General features: G+C 46.6%; 1 protein-coding gene across 3 annotated transcripts in view; it reads left to right on the top strand.

The window, feature by feature from the left end:
- Positions 1 to 1,669: 1,669 nt before the first annotated feature.
- Positions 1,670 to 15,770, top strand: part of PRPSAP2 (phosphoribosyl pyrophosphate synthetase associated protein 2) — a 45,911-nt gene continuing 31,810 nt past the window's right edge. Inside the window, exons 1-6 of one of the 3 annotated variants that reach the window (XM_086686175.1) lie at positions 1,681 to 1,820; positions 6,901 to 6,996; positions 7,256 to 7,406; positions 8,584 to 8,636; positions 11,021 to 11,087; positions 13,999 to 14,171. In XM_086686175.1, coding sequence (XP_086542301.1) covers positions 7,288 to 7,406; positions 8,584 to 8,636; positions 11,021 to 11,087; positions 13,999 to 14,171 — 412 coding nt within the window. In that variant the 5' untranslated portion in view covers positions 1,681 to 1,820; positions 6,901 to 6,996; positions 7,256 to 7,287. Of the gene's footprint in view, positions 1,821 to 6,185; positions 6,997 to 7,255; positions 7,407 to 8,583; positions 8,637 to 11,020; positions 11,088 to 13,998; positions 14,172 to 15,770 lie in introns of those variants that run through there. The other 2 variants (XM_086686177.1, XM_086686176.1) reach the window with 2 other exon arrangements.

Genomic DNA, 15,770 nt, shown 5'->3' with positions numbered 1-15,770 from the left:
CTGGCTAGCTGCCCAACCTTTAATGAATGATTTCATGCCTCACGCTTGTGAAAAATCCAAAGCAGAATTGGAGATGCAATGTGGTATAGGGATCAGCATAATGCAGAGCTTGGTGCCAGGCCTCCTGGATTGCAATTCTCGTCCACTTAGTCATTTGTCAAGTCATTCAGTGTGGGTGTTTCAGTTCCCATAGGTATTAAAACGGAGAAGGCAATAATGTCTACTTCACGCCCTTGTGAGGACTAAATACATTATGGTTAATATATGGTAAGGACTTAAGAGGGCTTGTTTTGATACAGGGTAAGTGCTACATATGTATTTGCTTTGTTTGTTTGTTTGTTTGGTTAGGTAGGTTTCACACCCAGCGCAGAGACCAAAGCAGGGCTTGAATTCAGGGCGCTGAGATCAAGACCTGAGCTGAGATGAAGAGTCAGAACTTCATGACCAAACCACCCGGATGCCCCTGCATTTGCTATTATTATATTTAAAATTAAAATAAACCATATAAATATGGTTATATTTACATTATAAAGAATTCAGGCAATGGATACCAAAAGCAACAATTCCTTTACAAAATAAAAGAAGAGGGGCGCCTGGGTGGCACAGTCGGTTGGGCGTCCGACTTCAGCTCAGGTCACGATCTCACGGTCCGTGAGTTCGAGCCCCGCGTCGGGCTCTGGGCTGATGGCTCAGGGCCTGGAGCCTGCTTCCGATTCTGTGTCTCCTTCTCTCTCTGCCCCTCCCCCTTTCATGCTCTGTCTCTCTCTGTCTCAAAAATAAATAAAAACGTTAAAAAAAAAAACAAACAAAACAAAATAAAAGAAGAAAGGTTGGGGTGCCTGGGTGGCTCAGTCAGTTAAGTGACTGACCTTGGCTCAGGTCATGATCTCACGAGCCCTGCATCGGGTTCTCTGCTGTCAGCGAGGAGCCTGCTTCGGATCCTCTGTCTGTCTCTCTCTCTCCAAAATAAAAACAAACATTTAAAAAATATAAAAGAGGGGCGCCTGGGTGGCTCAGTCGGTTGAGCGTCCGACTTCAGCTCAGGTCATGATCTCACAGCTCATGAGTTCGAGCCCCATGTCGGGCTCTGTGCTGACAGCTGGGAGCCTGCAGCCTGCTTCAGATTCTGTGCCTCCCTCTCTCTCTGCCTGAACCCACTCGCATGCTGTCTCTGTCTCTCTCAAAAATAAATAAACTTCAAAAAAATGAAAATTAAAAAAAATAAAAAATATAAAAGAAGACAGGTCAACAAAGGAAATAATGATACCAACTGATTGTTTACTGCATGGCAGGAACTGAGCTACAAAGCTCTGCAGGTGTTAACTCGCTTAATCCTCATAACCCTATGAGATAGATGTTACTGTCATTTTCATTTTTCGGATGAGGAAATTGAGGCTCAGAGAGGTGAAGTGACTTTGCCCAAGGTTACAAGCCACTAAAGACTTGAACCCAGACATTTGTAATTCCACACCTTTGCTTTCACAGCCACCGCATCCCAGGGGTCCAAAGAGGCTCAGCCCCGTCCACCTCCCCGCCCCTCTTGCCAGCATGGCCCCACCTCTCTAGCCTGCACCTCCCCCGCCCCCCTCCCCGCTCCTCCCCTCGGGTGGGCCCCGCCCACGGCCCGCGAGCCAGGTGCCTCCGCAATCCCGGCTCCCGGCCCCGCCCTCTGCCCCGCCCACAGGCCTCGCAGTCGCCGTGGACGCCGTTCTTGCGCATGGAGTCGCCATTTTGCTCCTAGAGAAGCCGCCTGGAGAGCCGGCGCTTTCTTCCTTCGGCAGCCGAGGCTGCGGCGGGGCCGGGGCTGGGGTCGGGGCCAGGTAGGCGGGCGGGAGCCAGCGACGAGTGGCGGCGCGGACCAGCGGGCTCCGGCAGTGCGGGGCGCAGGTGCAAGGGGCGGGGAGCCCCGCGGCGCCGGCTGGCGGACGGGTCGCGCGGTCCCGGGGCGGCGGCTGGGCGGGGGGATACGGCGGGGCGACCCCGGGCTCGCGCCCGCAGCCTCCCCCTCCTCCCTCCCTCCCTCCTCTCCTTCGCGGGGCCCGCGGGGCTCGGGCCCGGCGCGCGGCCCCGGGTGACCCAGCTCCGGGCGCCTTTGGGAGTCGAGCCCTAATTACGGGACCGGCGGCTCAGAAAACGAGCCTCCAACCCAGCCATCTCCGGCCCCTGGTCTGACACAGCCCCTGATTCTAAGTTGACTGGCCTTGCTAGTCGCGGACCATTTCTGTTCTTCTCTGGCCGGTTGTGTTTTTTTTTTTTTTCCACCCAGAGCTCACCCAGCAGAGGTTGAGGGAGGACCTCGATGTGATTTTTAGATACTATTTGACTTTAAAATGTTTTTTCCCCAGCATATTGCATTGACGATAGGGTTTTTCCCCTTTATTTTAATATTGGCGCAGTTTGGGTGTTTAGCTTTTATAAAGAATAAGCAAATGCAGACTGGGGATTTGGAGCATGAAGAAGTGTGATTTCTTACGTTTAGAAGATTTAAATGAGCAAATAAAAATAATTCAGCCACATCATTGAACTCCGCTAAATCCTACCCTTCTTCCTGTCCGTGTTCCTACCCTGACCCGGTCTATATACCATGATTACCCAGTTTTGATTAGCAGAGATGAAATTCTGCGCTTATTCACTTAACATAAGCACTGTACAGAGTCCTGGATATTTACCGTTTTTATTATGTTGACTATATATTTCCGAATTTTACTTAATTACCCCATTATGGATGCTTTCTATCTGTCCAGTGTTGCTCTTAAAAGAAATCTTGCAGTGACCATCATTGAACCTATATGGCTTGTTCTTTTCTTGCCCCGGTACAAATGACCAAAAGGGGGAAATACTAAAAGTTATGTGTTGTGTTCTTTCTTCAACACCTGGTATAAATTGTATTTCAAACAAGGCCTGTCTAGACATTTAAAAAAATCTGGGTGTTTGTCTGATTCTGCTGTGATGCTGAATTCAGCATGGGAGTATCATCATTTTCTGTGCCGTTGCATACAACTGTCTGCTACAAGTCAGACTGAAACTCAGCTGTCGTCAGCTGCTTAGAAGCCGCGCAGCCTTGAGCACGTTTCTTAATCTCCGGCCTCATTTCCCCATGTGTAAAATGGGTCCACTTCGAGTACCTGCTTTCTTGAGTTGCCGTAAGAATTCAGAGCACTTAGAAAACAGCGTTGGCTGTAAGAAAACGTGCTGCTGGAGAGACGGCCAAAGAGCCTGGGATCACAGAGACACGGAAGATTAATTCGGCTTAGGTTTTGCCCTAATTCTCTTCAGTACTGATATAAAAAGCAGTTGTTTTTGAGCGAGGTACGTCAGCAATAAAAATAATAGTTGTTTGCATCTTATGATGCTTTTTAGTTTGCAGACTGCTTTGAGTACCATTTGTTAATTGTTGCGACTCAGTGAGGTCAGGCTTTATTCAACAACTGTTTGTTACTTTGGCAGACACCGTTGCGCCCCCATGTGCCAGGTACTAGGCACTGGATATACAGCAGGGAATATAATGGGGAAAAAAAAAAAATCTCTGCTGTCCTGGACCTTCGGTACTGGTGGGGGAAGCTGATCTTCCCAAACATCTATCTCTGTTGTCAGGAAGGGAAGGGCCAAGCCACCTACCCAAGAACAGGTCGCTAGTAACCACGGAAGGCAAGCCCGGGATTTCACGCTTACTCCGGTGTCTTTAGATAGGAGGTGTTTGCAGCGGATGCTTTGGAGGGAAAGCATCACACTTTAAGGCAAGCCTTCCTCATCTGAAATGCGGAAAAGTGGTTTTGGAAGGACTGCTGGCACCATCCAAAGCGAGTGGTCTTTCAGTGCGGATTCATTCAGGAGACTTCATAGATTGTCCAGTCTCATTCAGAGAGGAGCAGGGTTTGCTTTTCGAAAGGTACTGAGAGCCTCGGAAAAGGACGTGTTTTCATCTGTGTTATAAATAATTCTCACACATTGTGGGGTAAATTTAGGGTAAATGTAAAAGCAGCTGTAGTTTACAGGGTTGCGGAGCAGGGAGAATGAGAGTGCTCTCTTCACTTTCCATTTCACGCTAAAGCTTTGTGGTAATGAGCCTTCTGCCAGGCCCCATCCTGGTGATTATGTTTCTGAGGATAATCTCTAAAACTCACTTTTTTGAAGCTTGGTAGGGAGTACAACTTGAATTTCCAGTAGGGAAAAGGAGAACCCAAGCTAGCAACAGCCCTTAAGTTTGAACATCTTGTGCAGTGAGTAGGCGCAGAATATGACTGTCGATAACCGTTTCCAAATGGATGCCCCTACCTGTGCCATTTTGATGGTGGTGGGTTTTGGTTATAGAAACCTGATGTCGGAAGACTTAGGACGTAAGAGACCACAGTCAGTGGTGAAGGGCGTTCAAACTGTGACCAATAACGAAAGGCTGCAGGAAGTATCCTGGGGAAGAGAAGGCACAGAGGCAAGAGAGCCATCTTGAGATAGGTTGAGCACTGCCCAGTGGAAAAGGAATTTGATGTTTCCTGTAAATTGTCAAGGAAAGGGCAAAGACCAGGAGGTGTTGAGGGCAGGGAGAGGAAGTTTAGCGTGTTCTAAGGAAGAATTTGGAATGATGGGCCCCTAGGATATGGCCCTGGGCTCGAGCTGTTCAGCACCTGGAGTGGCTTCTTGGCGGGAGTCCTGTAGATGGTCCTGGTTATCTCTCAGAGCTCTTTCTACCCTCAGATGCTTTTGTTCTGAGTGTTCCATGTCCTGTCAAGAACACTGTGGTACCTTAAGAAGCTTCTTATTTGAGGTTTGGGGAACGTGACAAGATGGCCAACATATGCATGTAACCGCACTTGTTTAGTAGAAAACCAAAACCTTGAAAGTGGATACCAATGTAGCCAGCTTCCATTTACCAAGCAGATCCTCTGTGTGGCACACTGTGTTAAGTGCTGTACAGAAATTAATTTTACAGCAACCCTGTAAGGTCACTTTACCCTAAGGCTAAGAGAGACTCATTCATACAGAACCTCGCAGTGAGTTGAGCCCAGATGCAATCGTGAATTTGACTCCAAAGCCTGTATTTATAACTACAGGAGAATGAGTTTTTATTGTTTCCATCTCCAGACCTGTGCCATCTGTTCCTAAAGACAGACATAGCATTGGTTGAGAGATGGTGTTGGAAGATACTTAAGATCTCTTCCAACTTTGAGTATTGATGACTAAATACATTCTTTTTTTCATCTGTACCAGCCACTCTGGCCCACACTGCCCTAAAGCAGGTGTCAGCAGACTTTCTGTGGAGGCCCAGATGATCAGTGTTTTCAGCTGTATGGCCTGTACTCAACTCTATCATTGTATCCATAGACAGTTTGTAGACAGTGAGCATGGCTGTGTTCCAATACGATTTTATGTACAGAACGAGCATTTGGAGGGATCTGGTTTGGCCCGTGGGCTGTAGTTGGCTGATCCCTGCTCCCGAGCCACTTTCCATCGTAGGTATCCTCGTTGGTCTCCTTAGGGCTTTGGTCATTTGTGCATGTGTTTGTGTTTGGAATTCATAGGCTGTAGGTCAATTTTCATTGTAGTGCTCCATTTTTCCCATCACGGGATGCCCCGTAAGAGGCACTCTCGGGAAATGTGCTCTCCTAGCCTGCTGGTGCGTCCGTACCTATAAATTGCCCTGCCCCAAGGACCCAGCGGTTCTTGCAATTACAGCAGAGACGCGCACATGTGCGCTAGGAGCCCTGTTTAGGATGGTGACCCGCTACATGTGACATCTCCGCACCATGGAGTACTCGAAGCAGTTCAAAAGTATATTTTGTTTTTTTTGTTTTTTTTTTTTTTAAAAGGTCCAGCCAAGTAGATTTATTTTTTTTAATTTTTTTTTTCAACGTTTATTTATTTTTGGGACAGAGAGAGACAGAGCATGAACGGGGGATGGGCAGAGAGAGAGGGAGACACAGAATCGGAAACAGGCTCCAGGCTCTGAGCCATCAGCCCAGAGCCCGACGCGGGGCTCGAACTCACGGACCGTGAGATCGTGACCTGGTTGAAGTTGGACGCTTAACCGACTGCGCCACCCAGGCGCCCCTCAAAAGTATATTTTGTAAATATACAACCCCCGGGTTGTCAAAATACATCGTTTAACAAAAAAGATTATAGATAAATTTGCACAATGATTTTTTTTTTTACATTAGAAAAGTATTTTTGTACATTTTTTTTTATGAGGCGGGGGTCGCATGTGAATGGGTACAGGTCAGGTGGTGGCCGTATCAAACTGATAAGAACTGTCCGTTCCTGGGGACGTGGGTGGGAAGGAGCCTGGGATTGGTGCTAGTGATGTTAGCCTAAACATCAAGTTTCAGTTCCTCACGAGGAGAATGTGTGTGTGTACCAGTGGAATTAAAATTTAAGAGTAACAAGAAAGATCCGCTTGGCTTCGGTCCCTTTGTAATCTTCCTGGAGCCATCAACCGAGGAAATGCAGTGGGCTCGCCGGGAAGGTCCCCCCGCCCCGTGGCCTACTAGGTTATTGCTACGGCATCTAGTCCTGTACCTTCCTTGGGTGATAAGGACGCAGCCCAGAGAGTGAAGGAGCACATGAACGGCCCGTGGGATTACCACCTTGGCTCTGATGACTCTCGGGCCAGGGGTTTTTCTGTTTGTGCCCTGCTGCCTGTCAGTTGGGTGGTTGCTTTCCTTCCCTTTGGGGTTATTATTTGGTCTCAGCCTTGTGTTCCAGTTCAGAAAAACTTAGATGCCAAGGTCCAGCTTAGACATGACTCAGGGCATCAGAGAGGCAGCTGGCAGCCAAGGGGGAGGTTTGGGGGTAAATAGTTATTATAGGAAAAGCTGGGCACAGATGGGCTATTTTATTCATCATTGAAGGATCGATCAGTCCATGTCCTTGCTAATGGCTCTGCCATTTTTCTGTGTGTTAATCCAGGAGGAATTTTGTTGTCAGAGAATAAAAGGAGGTTGTCCATAATTGACTTTAAGCAGCAAACAGTAAAACACTGAGCTCTTCAGCTCCGCCTTTCTTGTAAGTTTATCGTTTGTTCCCAGTGGTCATGAAAACTAATTAAATCATGCAGTAACATTTTTCCATAAATCCGGAACCCTGAAACCCAAATGAACTTTTTATTTGTCCATACATATATTTAATATAAAAGACTCCATCATGGCGAAAACTAATTTTCTTCAGCTTAAGTCATTTGCTAGTAAAAAAAAAAAAAAAAAAAGTTCATTCAGGTGAATTTCATATTCTGTGGTGGTTCTTAATATACTTTTAATCCTCCTAGGCTCTGAGAATTGGAAAACCAAGAAGGTTTTGATGTTTTGTGTGGCGCCACCTGAATTAGAAACCAAGATGAACATAACGAAAGGAGGTCTGGTGTTGTTTTCAGCAAATTCTAACTCCTCGTGTATGGAGCTTTCAAAGAAAATTGCTGAGTGAGTACTTCGTGCCATTAAAATCCATATTCAGTATGTCATGCTGTAAGAACAATTTTTTTATGTTTATTTTTGAGAGAGAGAGAGGCAGAGGCAGACACGGAATCTGAAGCAGGCTCCAGGCTCTGAGCTGTCAGCACAGAGCCTGATGCGGCCTCGAACTCACAACCCGTGAGATCATGACCTGAGCTGAAGTCAGATGCTTAGCTGACTGAGCCCCCCAGGCTCCCCTCCTTATACTTTTCTGATGATCACTTCAAGTATGATGATCGTTTCGAGGAGCCAATGGAGGTGAAGGTTCTTCATTTCTTCCAGTCACAGGCGCCCTCATTATGTCATGTTTTAAATTTGACTATCGGAATAGCACTGATTGTTAAACTTGAGAACAGATGTTTTGTAGTTGGTCGGTGTATCGTCTGTATATTAAGGGCTAACTTTTTTTGTGAACTGTCGTAACTCCCTACACGTTCGTTCGGCAGACATTTATCGAGTCTTTATAAGTGCCAGGGATTGTGTTACGTGCCGCATACGTGGAGAATTACTTGCGTATGAAGAGCAATGAAGTGTATTCTGTATGAACATAGTTTACATAGATTGTAGTTCAGTCTAGTTTTAGTTATTAAATAAAGTTTGAACCCCCTACTATGTATTAGACCTTGATCTAGATATTGGGGATTAACAGTGAACTGAACAGTCAGGATCCTTTCTTCTTCTATGTAGTAGGGGAGCCAGACGAGAAGAAAGTCAACAAAACAAACGAGAATTTCAGGTGGTGATAGTGTGAAGAAAACGGGATGAAGGGAAAGGTTTGTGTAGGTTGTTCTATTTTAGCTCAGGTGCCTTTTAAGCCCAGGGGATGGTATGTGAATTGAGAAACCCTCCAGGCAGAGGGAACAGAAGGTTCAAAGGCAGGAGGTGTTGGTGTAGCCCAGGGACAGGCTCGATCAGGCTAAGCTGGCCTCCGGAGGCCTTCTTGGGGAGGCGTGGGGTGGGGGTTAGGTAACGGAGCGACAGACATTATTGTATCCACTTTAAATTTTATGGTAAGAGTGCCTCTGTTTTATTTCGCTTTGTCTCATTTTTAATCAATTTATGAATCATCCTTAAATAGTAAAGATGTTGAGTCGATTTTATTTCTATTACCTTTTCAGCTTTTTCCCCCTTTTCTCTTCCCTAGGCGGCTGGGGGTGGAGATGGGCAAAGTGCAGGTTTACCAGGAACCTAACAGAGGTGAGCTATCTCAGACATGCGTGTGATGTTGATCTTTTTGTGGAATGTGATGTTCTGGGTCTGTCCTTCATCCTCTGCTCTTAAAATAGTTGGACCCAGCGGCCAGTTATTTCCGCCTGCGGGAAGTCCAGCGGGCAAGGTGGCGAATACCAACTGGACGTAGACCATCTGGGGGCTTGAACTCCAGTTCTCAGACCTCATTCAGTAAAGACTGCAGCCATGCATGCAGCTGGCCCACTGAATGGAAATCTAGCTCAGCAGTTGTGTGAATTTGTGTCCCCTTAGGTGGGATGAGAAAGCCCTGTGTGGCCACGGTGTTAACTGGTTGCCATTCTTTATTCCCCATAAGTTGCCGTTAGGAAATGCTTTTGTTAATTGATTTCCATCATTACATAAACACCCCACATTGTGCACTTGTTCACGTGTTACTTACTCTTTGTAATTTCTGTAGAAATGGTGGATATTTGAAATTATCCTAGCAGGAATGATGGACAGCTTACCAGGACCCGAGGGTCAGACGACTTATCCTTGGCGAGTTATTTAATTTTTCTAAACTGCGAATGATTTGTGGTGCTTTGAGGTTTTAATGGGATAATTTGTGTGCCTTCGCACTTGGTGCATAGTAGGTGCTCGGGAAACACCGGTTCCCTGTCCTTTTCCACTGTAGGATTTTGGCAGTTACCTAAATATTGGGAGAACTTACAAGACGCTTTGATGAAAAGGCACAAATTTGTTTCCCCCCTATTTATTTCTACCATCACTGCCACCTTTTTCCTGTCTCCCAAGATCCCCCATGTGGCTTCAGTAGGAAAAATGTGTAATTGAAGAAAATACGCAGGGAGAGTTTGGAGAAGGGTCTGCTGCTAAAGCAGATTGCGTGTTGCCCTTTGTGTAGCCTGGAAGGGAGGGTTAGGGAGAGCTGGTGGTGGGAGTCTCGTCCCAGGAGGAAAGTTCGTCTGCCCTCTGGGTTCCTGCCTGAGGGTGGGGAGAATACTTGGTGTCTATTGGGAAGGAAGGCTGGAACTGACGTTTGTGGATTCCTCGCTGTTACCAGGGACTGAAGCACTGTGTTCAGGGGTGATGTTAGCCACAAAGTCCCCAAGTCCCCGAAGTGACAGAGTCAGGATTCAAACCCAGCTCTCCCCCACCCTAAAGTTCATTTTCTTTCCTTGGTACTGTATATTCCTTTGTAAACACACATTCTGTTTTTTCCCAACATTTTTAACAAAAATGTTTGGACCTGTAAAAAGGTTAAGAGACTAGAGCTGTGAATATCCCACGGGTATGTCTGCCGTGGACTCAACAGCTTACATTTTGCGACATGAATATGAATGCGTGCAACCTTTTGAAAGTAAGTTGCAGGCATCAGGTCACTTAAGCTCTGAATGCTTGGCTGTGCCCCTCCTGAGGAAAAGGACTTTGTTCTGCATGAATACGTTGTCTAGTTTAAAGAAATAAATGACCATTCTCTAATTATGTAATATCTCGCCAATATTCAGATTTCCCTTGTTGTCCTAGAGAGCCTTTTACAGCTATTAGGTTTTTTTTTTTTTCCCCAAACCGGGATTCTTGGCTCAAGCAATGTGTTTTCTTTTTCACTGTTGTTTTTCTGTTTTTTTTTTTTTTTTTATGTTATTTTTGAGAGAGAGAGAGAGAGAGCACATGAGCAGGGAGGGGCAGAGAGAAGGGGACAAAGGACCCACAGTGGGCTCCATGCTGACAGCAGCCAGCCGGATGTGGGGCGAGAACTCATGAGAGAACTCACGTGAGATCATGACCTGAGCTCAAAGTCGGATGCTCAACCGACTGAGTCACCCAGGCGCCCCTCAAGGGATGTGATTTCTGTATCTCTTTAGTTTCTTCTCATCTAGGACATTTCTTTTCTTCGTGTGATACTTTGAAGAATGCCCCATTCTTCATTTGTCTAATTGTTTCCTTGTGGCCATTCACAAGATTTTTTGAGAGTAGGGATGTTAAACCTTCTTTGTCTTTATTCTTACAATGTTTTTATAACACTTATTGCCAAATAAGTTAATTGTTGCTGCTTTTATGAATGAGTATGTAGTTTCTCATAGAGATACCCTGCTCAGCGTGGCTCAGTGCTCCCTGCCTGTGTGGAAGTAAGAAGGTAGATTACTTGGTCCAAGTGGGAAATGGAATTCTCTCAGTAGCACGAACTGTAATGTTGACATGTTTAAAAAGGGTGATTGATGCCAGTGTGTTCACTATCATTTACAGCACCAAAAGCCTTGTGAATGTTTTTTAACAGTTCCATTCTCCACATTTTGTGACACTGGGGATGAGGCAGACTTTTTTGTGCATTTTCAAAAATTTAAATTATATGCCGTCTTCACCACCGCCTCTTTTTTTCCTTTTCCTGCCAGAAACAAGAGTACAGATTCAAGAATCCGTGAGGGGAAAGGATGTTTTCATCATCCAGACTGTCTCAAAGTGAGTCCTTAGCCAACAGACACGGGGGTCTCTCTGGGTTTCTTTCTGGGCAAGAGTGCTTGGACTCATAAGAGCTGACTAGACAGGAAGAATTATGACCATTTTAAAATCGGTATGTCTTATTCTGCTAATTTTTCTGACATAACTGCTGGCTTTCAGGTGTTCTTTCAGGGTTCTCGAAGGGTGGAAGTAACCAGGTACTGGAGCAGAGGCTCTTAACGAGAATAGGACCTATGACGTTGCCTCTCAGTAGTGGGAATCTTATACAACTTGCAGGGAAGCTCTTCTGGTCCCCCCAAAAAAGGCAGGGGGAGAGGGGTTTACTTACTTGGGCTTCTTAAAGCTTTGACTGCAGGTCATTGAAAAATGATCACCACTTATTATCATGTAGATTAAATGAGCTGAGAAGGTAAAATAACGTACTGAAGGATGTATTCCTGTCTGGTGTGTGACGTTTGACATACGTATGTTTGTGTTTGGAAAGTTGTCGAGGCCACAGATGTGTAAGGTGGGTGTGGAGGAGTCTGTGCGGCGAGGTTCTCTGCATCGTTTTTTGATCAAATGCCGCACTGTCCACGGACGCCCCCGAGTGCCTCTGTGTATGAAAGTTCTTCACCTCAAAGTGGCTTTTAATAATGTCTGAAAAATCAGTTTATATAGGGTGTACCGTTTTTGAGCTTAGAGATGCTAAATTTTGCTGCATGTTAGATTTGTGTTTATATGTGTAAAAAATACCAAAGAAAGCCTGGTCTCGGGAGAATTTAGCCTCGCAACACACATACTTCCACCGAATGTTGAACATCTGTCCTGGTCCTTGGTTCATCGGGATGAAGCCTCGTAGCCCCCTGGCTCCTCTGGGAAGAACAGTTGAAGGGGACCTGTCATCGCGTCCCATGCCTTCCTGGGAGCATGTGTGCCGTGGAGAAGGGCGGGGGCCGCTTGTTTCTATCCCTCTGCCACTTGGCATCCTCGGCAGACCTGGGCGGGGCTGGGGGCACTGAGTTCTTGTGGCCTCTCTGCCTGGCATGCCGAAGGGCCAGGGTGCTGGTGGAGAACTCCCCCGTGGGCACCCCTTGCCCTTCACCTTCCAGCATCGGGGTGGGGAAAGTGCAGAGCACAGGACGACTTCCGTCGCTTCTGGCTCCTGCGTGTGTGGGGTGCTGTTACCTCCTCAGAGACACATGTGACTCCATTTTGGAGAAGTGCACGGAGGTGCTTGCGTCACACAGGGGAGAAGTGGGCATGGAAAGCCAAATCGGACTTAGAAGTCAGGGCTTCAGAGGGGGACTCGTGTAATCCTTCCCGTTTCCGGGTCCTTGCATTCCTTTCCTGTGTTTTGGTTTATTTCAACACTCCTATCATTCTGCCCCCGCCTTTTTTTAGTTTCTTCTTCCTGTAGTGAAAATCACCTGCGCGTCTCATCCTGCATCGTTCCGAGTTGCGCCGTAGGCTTGTGCGAGCTCCGCGGTTCTTAGTCTTGCCAGGTTGCCGGAAGCCTGGCCGTTGTGGTCTTCGCCAGATAGTTAACGTTGAGATCTGATGTCGTCAGTACATCTTCTGTTTCATTTTAGTACAGGCTAATGGTGGGCACTAAAGTATTAGAAAAATTTTAAATGGAGGCGATGCTGTCCAGTAGCTCAACTTCTGCGGTCACTCAGACAGGTTCATTATCAGAGGTTAGTGCTGGCCAGCCTGTCAGCAGCTCGCAGGAGACAAGTGCTCCCGCACGCATGATTCGGGACCCTTGATGTAACTCTGTACTCCCTGTCGGGTCCTGTCCTCCTACTCTTTCACATTCGGGGCGGGGGGTGTGATCTTGAGTGTCCGGCATCTAGAAAGCCGTGAAACTCAATGAGGAGCCCAGCGGATGAGGCGAGGTTGCAGGAGAGGGCAAATGAATGGGCATTAGGCAGGAAGGTGGGGAGAGGAGAAGCGGCACAGGAAGCCAAGTGGGGCAGCACAGGAGGAAGTCCTAGAAGCCAAGTGGGTCAAGCAGGGTGAGCAGCCCGGGGAGTTGAGTTGAGAGGAGGAGGAGAATTGACCTTGGATCTGGCTGCGCGGAGGTCGTTGATGACCTGGATTGGAACGTGTTGGGAGAGAGTGAATGGAGATGAGCTGATGATAGCAGTGTAGACAGCTCCCTTGAGACATATACACAGGGGAGCAAAGAAGTTCGGGGGCAGTGGGAAAAATGGCCATTAGTTGTTTTTTTTTGATTTTTTTTTTTAATGTTTATTTATTTTTGAGATAGAGGGAGACAGAGCGCGAGTGGGGGAGGGGCAGAGAGAGAGGGAGATACAGAATCCGAAACAGGCTCCCGGCTCTGAGCTGTCGGCACAGAGCCCGATGTGGGGCTCGAACCCACGAATCGTGAGATCATCACCTGAGCCGAAGTCGGATGCTTACCCAACTGAGCCACCCAGGCACCCCACTAGTTGTTTTTAATGTGACAACAGAATGTTTATAGTCCGATGGGTACAGTCTGGTCGGGGGGGCATACCAAACTGATGACGGAGGCAAGAGAGGGATGATCACTGGAGTCCTGTGGAGTAGGGGTGGTTAGTGGGCCATCTAGAGGGCTCATTTCAGAGTAACTTTGGTGTGGAAAGTGTGTCTCTGACTAAGGGCGGAGGGCGGGCAGACTTGTAGGTGCAGATACGTGTGTCGGTGGGAGCGCATGGAAGCTCGCTCTTCTGACTGCTATTTTTAGGAAGAAAGGAAGTAGTGTCATGGGCTGGGAGGGAATGTGGGACATGTTAGTTCCTCTTCTGCGTCTTGAGCCTTGAGACTTGGTAGAGACAGGAGTAGCACGCTGCTGACATCTTGTTGGAACAGGCATCTCACGTCCCCTTGCTGGGACTGACTCACTCTCTCTCTCTCTCTCTCTCTCTCTCTCTCTCTCGGAACACAGGGATGTAAACACCACCATCATGGAGCTCCTGATTATGGTGTACGCGTGTAAGACCTCCTGTGCCAAAAGCATCATCGGCGTGATTCCCTACTTTCCTTACAGCAAACAGTGCAAGATGAGAAAAAGAGGCTCCATTGTTTCTAAACTGCTGGCTTCGATGATGTGCAAAGCGGGTAAGAATGGCGGATATTTGATACTTAGTGGGGCCCGGGAAGTTTATTTTTACCTTAGAAATTGTAAAGCCTTGTTTTAACTAAATGCGAATGCTAAACAGAGTGAAAGACCTTTTTCTTTATTGTTTATTTGTTTTTTAATGTATTTTATTTATTTTTGAGAGAGACCAAGTACAAGTGGGGGAGGGGCAGAGGGAGAGGGAGACGCAGAACCTGAAGTAGGCTCCAAGCTCTAGCTGTCAGTACAGAGCCCCATGCGGGGCCTGAGCCCATGGATCATGAGATCATGAGCAGAGCTGAAGTCAGATGCTTAACTGATTGAGCCACCCTGCGCCCTAGGAAGACCGTTTTTAAAGACAGCTTATGTATAACGAGAAAGCAGTGCAGAGAATTCTCTCCTGTTCCCAACTCCCTGAAACACAGAATTAAGCAGAATGACGTATTTTTTCCTAATTTCTTTGTTTAAAAAATGACATTGAAGCAACAAGTTACACTCACTTTTAAGTCATTTTTGAAGGGGAAAAGGCATTTGGAACCGAGCATTTTAACAGCAACAGCTTCCTTTAGCCTCTTCGCAGCACAGATTGGCATATTTTGTAAACCATATGTGGTAATTCGTGTTGCGCCTTTTCAGGTAACCTCCTAATTGTCTCCCCCTTGTTTCTGAATAACCTTCAGAGTTGTGCACATGCTTGTGTGGGCACGTGCATGCGTGTGTATGATTGTAGAAGCCACATATCCTGGAGCATTGGCACAGAGAGGGAAGGATTAAAATATTCCCACTCACTGCATTTGAACATAGTCACTTACTATGGAATAAATTTTCTACTGTAGCATTCCAGAGAAGGCAAAGAAACAAACAAAACAAACCATAACTTGGTGAAACTTGAACCCCAGCAACTTCAATGGTACAACCTACTGAAAGGTCGGTTTTCAGAGTTTTCAAAGCTGGCTGAAGGGAGCAGGCTGGCTCACTGAGCCTTCCGGAAAGATGCTGGTCTTCTCTTCTGGCCTTGATCCTGGATGGGCCACCAGGTTGACTTTCCTGGTTTTTGGGTCAAGTTTGGCTTTTAAAACTTTTCCAATTAGATTTTCCTTCTACTTTTGTTTTCTTTCTTTTTTTTTCTTTTTAATTTTTTAAATGTTTGTTAATTTTTGAGAGAGACAGAGCGCAAACAGGGGAGGGGCAGAGAGAGGGAGACACAGAATCCGAAGCAGGCTCCAGGCTCTGAGCTGTCAGCACAGAGCCCGACGCGGGGCTCGAACTCACGAACCGTTATATCATGACCTGAGCTGAAGTCGGACACTTAACTGACTGAGCCACCCAGGCGCCCCTCCTTATACTTTTCTGATGATCATTTCAAGTATGATGATCATTTTGAAGAGCCAGTGGAGGTGAAGGCTCTTCATTTCTTCTAGTTACAGGCCTGTGCAGTTTGTCTTAAGATCTTAAGACAATATTTGTCTTAATATGGCTTTGCTGTAACTTGCTCTAATACAGTTATAAGAGACCTTTCTTCGTTACTATTACCTTTGCTGTTTTTTTTTTTTTTTTTAAATTTTTTTTTTTCAACGTTTATTTATTTTTGGGACAGAGAG

This window comes from Puma concolor, chromosome E1 (genome assembly GCF_028749965.1).
Source record: "Puma concolor isolate L17-30 chromosome E1, mPumCon1.1.hap2, whole genome shotgun sequence".
NCBI classification, from domain to species: Eukaryota; Metazoa; Chordata; class Mammalia; order Carnivora; family Felidae; genus Puma; species Puma concolor.
This window is presented reverse-complemented; position numbering and strand designations above follow the sequence as displayed.